Genomic DNA, 9,449 nt, shown 5'->3' on the forward strand with positions numbered 1-9,449 from the left:
TTTAGCTGTACTTCCTAGCATTTCGACTGTTGCTCCACGATTGGATATTTATCCTTTCAGGCTGACATTTCCTTAGACATTCCAGAGCTCCTACAACACATACAACAACAGGTACAGCAGAAATCATGACACACAGGCATGTTTTGAGCACATAATTTTCAACACATCCTCATATGTCATTGAAGATTCACTGATTGTATTTTAGCATGCATTTAGCACGGCTGAGTTGAAAAACCTTGTTGAGGCCTGTCGACCACCTTAAGTTATATCTAAAGATAAAATCTTCAGCAATCCATTACGTGTGTAAACATATCAAATACAGAATATTTAAAGAAACGACAGTGCTCGCTAATATATTAATGTTCTTACAATGTTTGACTAATAACTGTGGAAATCGTGAAAGAAAACCAAGCAAGCCATCTAACAGATCCAGACGAGGCTGTATAGGACTTTGTTTTGTTTTGAGAGTCTGATTACAAAAACAATGATTAATGAAGCTAATTAACCATACAAAAACAAGATCCGCAACTCTTGTTTTTAAGTCGTTGGTCCTGACAGTGACGATGGATATATAAGACAATACAACAAGATGAAATTGATCAGTTTATTGCCTTTGAAATGCAATGAAATAAGTTTTTGAAGTCACTTGAATGGGTTTGGAGCTACAAGCTGTAGGGTTACTGTACATCTTGTTACAGTATCTGTCAATTCTGTCTGTCTTGAAAAGATATATTTTTAATAAAACTATACAGAGTCATTTAAAGCTTAATAAATACTGAAAACAACTTCTTCCACTTCTTCTTTCACAATGTAAAATAAAATGGTATGTATGAAACATAAGTATGACCTGTTTCTCAGTGTGTTTAAAACTGAAGGTTCTCACAAAATGCAAAGCGCTGACATTGCCTCAGTACAGTTGAAATCAACTAGTGGGTTTTTTTCAGAATTTTATTTTAATTTCAAGATTGCTCAAACATAGTCAAACAATACATCTTCTATTCAGAGATTACCATAAAACAGTATGATTAAAAGTAGTCCATTTGATTAATAATAATCCCACCAACCTGTTAAAGTATTAGAAAGAGTAATTTCATTTGAATTGAGTGCTAGTTAACAGCTCCTCTCTTTGGCTGAATAAGGCAGCTAAATTCGCAGTGGAAATGGTCCATCTCTATCCATGTAATTTATTGAGGCTTATACAGAACTGCCCTGACTCTCCATTAGGCTCGAATAATATCTGTATTGAAACTTCTGAGCTATTTTCAGCAGGGTGCAGGTCTCCTTCTGACTACTGAATTCTTTCTGTTTTTATCTCATTTGTAGTATATGTCAGCATTCAAAATCAAGAAAAGCTTTTAGTTTCTTTTAATGCTGACTTCAACAAGCTTTCCCAAAACCACAAACCTCTTGCTCTCTGTCTTAATTGCTCATTGTGCTCATTTTCACATGTTTCAGTGTGGATCCTGAGATGCATGTTGGGCTAAAACTGTCAGTACTTGTCAGCCTATAATAATATTAGAATAGAAGGTCACAAATGAGAAGAGACCATTATTGCCTGTTCTGTATTTTCAATGGCTACATGCTGATTTATCAGAAGATCTCCCTCCTGGCTTTCAACCCGGAATCATTCATCTTTAACAACACTGTTCCAGTTTCCAGTTACTTGACCTTTGCTATTATTATATTACCTTCACCCCATATATAGCTTTTTTTCCCCTGTACAAACTATAGCTTTACAAACTATAGGCACATACAAAGTCTTGCATGACCTTCATCACTACACAAACCAACATATTTAAACAGCTGTAACAATACAAGTGACCATTATCATGATACTATTTGTGTGGAAAATGTTATGGAACACTGTATTAGGTACACATACATGGAAATAAACATTGGTATGTATTGGTGTGATTCAATGCCACTCAGTGCCTCTGTTTCTCAGTTACTTGTTGCTCTAACAATTTTACATAGCTTTTATTTTTAAATTCATTTATTGCTAAATAGCATAATATTGTATTTTTTACACAGTATAATAATGCCATTTATAAATTGTTGTAAATCATTGGCAGTCATAGATCACTGACCACTACCGCTATTGGGCAACATTGATGTGTTTTCTTCAGCCTGTTCTGAATTCCTTATGTCCAGGCTCACCCCTGGAATAAATGCATTAAAAATTAAACAAGTATCAATGACAAAGTATCTAACAATGATGGTTAAATATTTACTGGTTGTGTTACAGCACAGCCTTAATAATCAGAAGTAGATATGAATAGATGAGTGACAGACTGTGCAGTCTGAATACTCAGAAGACAATAGAGGACAGACACGGACAGCACAGCCTGAATAGTCAGAAGACAATAGAGGACAGACACGGACAGCGCAGCCTAAATAGTCAGAAGACAACAGAGGACAGACACGGACAGCGCAGCCTGAATAGTCAGAAGACAACAGAGGACAGACACGGACAGCGCAGCCTGAATAGTCAGAAGACAACGGAGGACAGACACGGACAGCGCAGCCTGAATAGTCAGAAGACAATAGAGGACAGACACGGACAGCACAGCCTGAATAGTCAGAAGACAACAGAGGACAGACACGGACAGCGCAGCCTGATCAAGAAGGACAGAGGACTGACACTGACAGCAGAGTCAGACCAAAAAGAAACTCAGAATACCAAAGTACAAATCCAAAAAACAGTTTACCTGTGCTTGACCTTGTGTCTGTTTCATTTCTCTCTGCAATTTAAAAAATAATAAGATTTCAATCTTAATGAAATAGACCACTTATTCAATCTCCACAGCACACATTGACAGTGCAGAAAAAAGAAAAATGAACAGAATATTCATTAAAGAAATGGTCATAGAAGGTAAGAAGAACTATCTGATCGAATGTGTACAATTCCCAAGGCTTTATGAAAGAAAACATTTAAATGCAAAGGAGCGTTTGGGCAAAATATTAAACAGACTATACAACACGTGTTCTGTGATTCAGTAATAATGAAAGTCATTGTGTACAATACTTATATAAAACTATACTAAAGTATTATATTATTGCATTTGACAATAAGGTACAGCACCAGCTGACCATGTAGACACAGGGGAGAGCAAACAAAAGCTCCCATTGGGAAAAAATGAACCTCTGGGGTTCCCAGGACTGGTGGTTCCTCCACTACATCCAGAAACTGGGTTTGTGGTACATTGAGTGTGATAAATCTTGCTCCCCCAGATCTGTATATCCTCACACTACTGTGGGCTCCTCGGCATCACCCAGGAGAGGTAAGGGGTGGATCAAGATTTTAAGCTGTTAAATGTTAGGCACTTTCAGGTCCTTGTGAGGAAAAATACTATGAAAATCCAAGGACTGACTAATTATTACTCCTTCTGTCAATCTACTCCAACAGCAAGAAAAGCAAGAAAATCACGTGGTTCACTTGTCTCTCTGTTAATGATATTTCTGCCCACCATTCAGATAATCATAAAATAAATATTTATTATCCTGCCTTGCTTCTTCTTCCAGTATAGTAAAATCCCAATGCTGGTGATAAAGCCAATAACTCCAACAGTAGCAATGCTCCCAATAAGAGCAGCAGAAGTGGGATCTTCAGACTCATGATCTGCAATGACTATAGAGAGTATATTAAACATCACACTGCAATACATACCTGTATGAAAGTTTTAAGAAAGAAAGATTAAGAGGAATATGAAAAGCATAAAGACTGCATTCAGTGTGCAATTCATAGCGTGACAACCAGTGTATCAGTAAAAACAGCTGTCAGATGTTGAGTGTCAGACTGACGGTGTGTGAGGCAGGGTGTCAGTTTGGCAGTTAATAAGTATGTCAGTCAGATGGTAGTAAATAGTCTATTGGTCTGTCAGTGTTCAGTCTTTCAATGTTGCGTGTCAGTTGTTTACCAAACCAAGTGATATTTGATTCACTCCTTCTTGTGACATTGCAGTAATAGAGCCCAGCCTCAGTCCTTGCAATCTCCAGGCTCTTCCGCAGCTGGTAGGTGCCCTCAGGGTCACCATTAGGCCTGACTCCACTGGATACAACCCCACCACTCTCCCCCAGCTTCATGCCCTGTCTGTACAGGTCGAGCTGGACATCTCTGGGGAAGAATCCTGTAGCCATGCAGGTCAGAGTGACGCGGTCATTTGACAGAGATCTCCTCTCTCGACGTCTTAGAGAGACATTGTCAGCAAGGGCAGATTTTGGAAATGCATAGACTGAGGCATTAACTGAGACGGAGAAGGAGAAAAGGAGTACAAAATAATTACAATAAATTCTCTTTGAACGTAGGTAGAAAAAGAGATGATGGACTGTATGCCTTAACTTACACAACAGTGATTTTGTGGCCTCTGCGCTGTTACTGATACGCTGAAAACAAATTTGACTGAGGTATAAAGCACTGTGTTTGTTGAAATCTCTCATCTTGTCCCAGATCAGTTTGACAGGGAGAGCTCTGGGAGACAGGGCCATCCACTGGCAGTTGTTCACATCAAATGACAAGAAGTCTTCGCCGTCAAGCCCGATGAGGTCAAAGACTCTCTTTGTGTGTTCATCTTCCAGCTCACAGCCAGTCCTCCTCTGCAGCACATGGACGTCTGAACAAACACAGACAGAGTGAGGGGCTTAGAAATTTAGAGGGAAAATAAACTGCTGGGCTGTTATCAGACCTCTTCTAACGCAGGACCTAATATAACTACTGTTAATCTACTCAGAGGAAAACTATCTCTGTCCACACCATTTAAAGTCAGTTTTTAGACCTTCATTTAAATGAAAATGTAAAAATGTAATCAAGCAATTTAGGATTAAAAACACCCTTCTTCTTCTTGACTGGAAAGTAATCATACGTGACTGTGAAGAAATCCTACTAAGGTAAGAGCCAAGTACAGTAAAGCATTGCTTAGGGAAGAAAGACAGGTATTTAATCCTCTCCATTTTCTCTATCCTGACAATGGCACCCATTTCACAGCAGTCTGAACACTTTTCTTAGTGCACTCAGATTCCCAGTGGTCAGACCCACTCAAGGTTTCACAGAGGGATCAATCAAAATGCCATTGAGTGCATTGTAGAGTGAGCCCATTTATGAGGCTATATGAACTCTTTCCCATCCATTCATTTTCTTACTGCTTTTTCCAGTTAGGGATTCTGAGGGGAGCCAGAGACTGTCCAGATGTTACGGGCAGAAAACAAGGGAAACTCCCTGGATAGTACACCAGTCCATCAGAGGACACACACACAAACACACCCTGGACAGGACACCAGTCCATCACAGGACACACACAGACACACACACCCTGGACAGGACACCAGTCCATCACAGGCCACACACACAGACACACACACTTACACCAGGGCCAATTTTCCCAGAATCCAGGTAATCTACTGGTAGGCATTTGGACTGTTTGAGGAAACTGGAGCACCCAAAAGAAACCTGGAGAACATGCAACCTCCACACATACAGTTGTATTCCTGGTCTGGAATTGAACCCAGGGCCCCAGGTCCATGAGACAGCAATGCTGATCACAGCACCACCATGCCTCTCTTTCAAAAGATTTCAAACGCATTTCAATTTTTGTACATTGGACTGAGGAAATGTGGAAATAAACTATATATAGTTATACAGTGCCTTGCGAAAGTATTCGGCCCCCTTGAACTTTTCAACCTTTTGCCACATTTCAGGCTTCAAACATAAAGATATAAATTTTTTATTTTATGTGAAGAATCACCAACAAGTGGGACACAATTGTGAAGTGGAACGAAATCTATTGGATTTTTGAAACTTTTTTAACTAATAAAAAAATGAAAAGTGGGGCGTGCAAAATTATTCGGCCCCTTTACTTTCAGTGCAGCAAACTCACTCCAGAAGTTCAGCGAGGATCTCTGAATGATCCAATGTTGTCCTAAATGACTGATGGTGATAAATAGAATCCACCTGTGTGTAATCAAGTCTCTGTATAAATGCACCTGCTCTGTGATAGTCTCAAGGTTCTGTTGAAAGCGCAGAGAGCATCATGAAGACCAAGGAACACACCAGGCAGGTCCGTAATACTGTTGTGGAGAAGTTTAAAGCCGGATTTGGATACAAAAAGATTTCCCAAGCTTCAAACATCCCAAGGAGCACTGTGCAAGCGATCATCTTGAAATGGAAGGAGTATCAGACCACTGCAAATCTACCAAGACCTGGCCGTCCCTCTAAACTTTCAGCTCAGACAAGGAGAAGACTGATCAGAGATGCAGCCAAGAGGCCCATGATCACTCTGGATGAACTGCAGAGAACTACAGCTGAGGTGGGAGAGTCTGTCCATAGGACAACAATCAGTCTTACACTGCACAAATCTGGCCTTTATGGAAGAGTGGCAAGAAGAAAGTCATTTCTCAAAGATATCCATAAAAAGTCTTGTCTAAAGTTTGCCACAAGCCACCTGGGAGACACCCCAAACATGTGGAAGAAGGTGCTCTGGTCAGATGAAACCAAAATCGAACTTTTTGGCCACAATGCAAAACGATATGTTTGGCGTAAAAGCAACACAGCTCATCACCCTCAACACACCATCCCCACTGTCAAACATGGTGGTGGCAGCATCATGGTTTGGGCCTGCTTTTCTTCAGCAGGGACAGGGAAGATGGTTAAAATTGAGGGGAAGATGGATGCAGCCAAATACAGGACCATTCTGGATGAAAACCTGTTGGAGTCTGCAAAAGACCTGAAACTGGGACGGAGATTTATCTTCCAACAAGACAATGATCCCAAACATACAGCAAAATCTACAAAGGAATGGTTCACAAATAAACGTATCCAGGTGTTTGAATGGCCAAGTCAAAGTCCAGACCTGAATCCAATCGAGAATCTGTGGAAAGAGCTGAAAACTGCTGTTCACAAACGCTCTCCATCCAACCTCACTGAGCTCGAGCTGTTTTGCAAGGAAGAATGTGCAAGAATTTCAGTCTCTCGATGTGCAAAACTGATAGAGACATACCCCAAGCGACTTGCAGCTGTAATCGCAGCAAAAGGTGGCTCTACAAAGTATTAACGCAAGGGGGCCGAATAATTTTGCACGCCCCACTTTTGATTTTTTTATTAGTTAAAAAAGTTTCAAAAATCCAATAGATTTCGTTCCACTTCACAATTATGTCCCACTTGTTGGTGATTCTTCACATAAAATAAAAAATGTATATCTTTATGTTTGAAGCCTGAAATGTGGCAAAAGGTTGAAAAGTTCAAGGGGGCCGAATACTTTCGCAAGGCACTGTATATATAATATGAACACAACAATAAATTTACAAACACACAAGGCACAAAACAAGCCCTGGCCCATATTGCTCTTTAATAATTTTGTTATTAGAACTGTAGCTTAACATCATTTGTGCCAATATTTCCATATACTCACTGCCTGTCATGTTTCTAACTGCTAGCTTCAGCATCCTGTTGAATATGTGTTCCTCATCAGAGCAACTTTTGAAGCGTTTTGTTGTGTCCCAGGTTTTTAAGGATTCTGCATTGTGGGTATTGCTGTCATAATGCATAACAGGCAGGCCATCAAACTGAGTAAGTGCAAAAAATCCTGGCATGTTCTGAGATGGGGAGCTCACTGTGTAAAGGTCTTCATAGGTGTGCTTTTCTGTGAAGAGAGAGAAACACTGTGATAATGAAAGAGCAAATCACACTGAGATTAGATCCTACTTGAGTTATCTTAGTGAAAATATCTTGCCCGTTCAAATCTCTCTCTATGTGCATATGCTGTTGTGTGCATCAGGATATTAAGTGCACCTAGAAGTACTTTCTTAACTTCAAGGGGAGACAATGTACTATAGACACCTCTAGAGTAATAAACACACCTCCACAGTGATAACAAGTATAGAGCACTGCAAAACACTCCCTTCCAATGATTTCTCATTTTGTTGAATTACAGTGATTGTTCAAATTAAAACACAAATGCTCAAGCCGAACTATCTTACTGGAAAAAGAAGCCAAAGCTGTGAAGAATAAGCAAATTTACTACAAATTAAAATATATAAATTAACTAAAATATATTGATTGATTCTCTGAACTGGCTTCATCACTCTGCTCTCCTCCCCACTGAGAGCTGGTTGGGGAGCGGACTGGAACATCATCCAGGTGGGGCTGCACACTGGTGGGGCTGGAAGGGATCCCCATGACCTGGAAAGAGCTCTGAGTGAAGCGGCCAGCAAGACGTTATATAGGTGTAAGGAATTATTATTATGCAAGTATTCAAGCCAGTTGCTATGCGATACATAAAATAGTTCAGGTGCACAAGATGACTTCGACAGGTCACACAAACAACTAGATGAATGTCCTCAGTTTCCTTTGTAAAAATACTGGTTCACTTGAATAAGAATATATACACGCATCTCTGAAAGGTTCCCTCAGTGAGTGAACTTCAAGCAAGGATTCATCTATGAACACCAATAAGCTAGCTAAACAACTCTGAGGTAAATTTTACAAAAGCACAGGCCAAAAGAAGTCTATAAAAACATTTCAGAGAGGGGGGAAACTCTCTCATTTTTTCCACAGTGATAAAGATAACCTCCAGATTAACAAAACACCTGTATATTAATAGAGGCAGATTCACAATAGCTGACACTTATAGGGTCCAAAAAATTCCCTCCATAGCAATAAAAAAACAACTCAGTATCATATACATTTGACATGTATAATTTTTATATACAACATAAAATAGACATCTCTGCAGTAAAAAAAATGCCCCATCCAATAAAAAAACACCTTCTGCATTAACTCTCAAACTATTTATTATTTTCCATTGATAGACATTGTATTTAACTCTTCATTGAGATTTCATGTCTTGCTTTTCAGTTTTCATTTTCTGAGGTCAGGATTACATCTAAGGCTGCACCAGTAACTGATCTTATAACAAAAACTCTCGAGAACTGACTACTCACCAGCAGCAGTGCAGTGGCAAAGTCCTACAAGAAGGAAGAACAAGATCATGCTAAGTTTCAATTAAAACAAAAATATAATTTCAAAGTCAGTTTGGTAAGTAACTGAAATAAAAATCCAGCTGTACTGACGCAGTTTAATTTTTTACTTCCTGATTCAAGAAGTTTCAGTTTCAATCTTCACTGCAAAACCTGTCAGACAAGTACCTCAAATTACAAAGCTCCTGCTGTTCTGAGTATATTGACAGCATCACTTTGTTGTAACAGAAAGAATAAGGTTCTGGATCCCGAGATGAAGTAAAACAGATGAGTTTATTGCATGCAAGGAACAATAAAGCCGAAGTCTTGTTTCCCGCAAAAAACAACAAAACCGAAGTATTGTTCGATGTGCCGGTACAAACTTTTAGGTAAAATAGTCCTTCCTAGCTGCTTCGGACGTCATTCGGTGTTATGGTAAAGGGGGGGTCATGGTATTTGGCCAGTTAAGAGACCCTGGCCAAATGGTCAGTTTAAGATTATGC

The 9,449-nt window shown here is 39.5% G+C and overlaps 1 protein-coding gene across 2 annotated transcripts; it reads right to left on the minus strand.

The window, feature by feature from the left end:
* Nucleotides 1-590: 590 nt before the first annotated feature.
* Nucleotides 591-9,093, minus strand: LOC148663829 (zinc-alpha-2-glycoprotein-like). 2 transcript variants are annotated; one of them, XM_088631392.1, is made up of 7 exons: nucleotides 8,932-9,093; nucleotides 7,401-7,631; nucleotides 4,344-4,610; nucleotides 3,918-4,244; nucleotides 3,506-3,628; nucleotides 2,709-2,741; nucleotides 591-2,159 (listed from the first exon to the last, which is right to left on the minus strand). In XM_088631392.1, the coding sequence occupies exons 1-7, from the start codon at nucleotides 8,978-8,980 to the stop codon at nucleotides 2,080-2,082; spliced, it is 1,110 nt and encodes a 369-aa protein (XP_088487518.1). In that variant the 5' UTR covers nucleotides 8,981-9,093; the 3' UTR covers nucleotides 591-2,079. The 2 variants fall into 2 exon arrangements, with proteins under 2 accessions (XP_088487518.1, XP_088487519.1); XM_088631393.1 differs by lacking the exon at nucleotides 7,401-7,631.
* Nucleotides 9,094-9,449: the final 356 nt, after the last annotated feature.

The sequence above is a fragment of the Lepisosteus platostomus genome, chromosome 5 (assembly GCF_059453375.1).
Source record: "Lepisosteus platostomus isolate fLepPlt1 chromosome 5, fLepPlt1.hap1, whole genome shotgun sequence".
Lineage (NCBI taxonomy): Eukaryota > Metazoa > Chordata > Actinopteri > Semionotiformes > Lepisosteidae > Lepisosteus > Lepisosteus platostomus.

Coding starts and splice junctions, on each gene's coding strand:
- LOC148663829 (XM_088631392.1), bottom strand. CDS start 8,980: ATGATCTTGTTCTTCCTTCTTGTAGGACTTTGCCACTGCACTGCTGCT. Junction 7,632..8,931: donor TTGCCACTGCACTGCTGCTG/GTGAGTAGTCAG, acceptor CTCTCTTCACAG/AAAAGCACACCTATGAAGAC. Junction 4,611..7,400: donor AGTTAGAAACATGACAGGCA/GTGAGTATATGG, acceptor GTGTTTGTTCAG/ACGTCCATGTGCTGCAGAGG.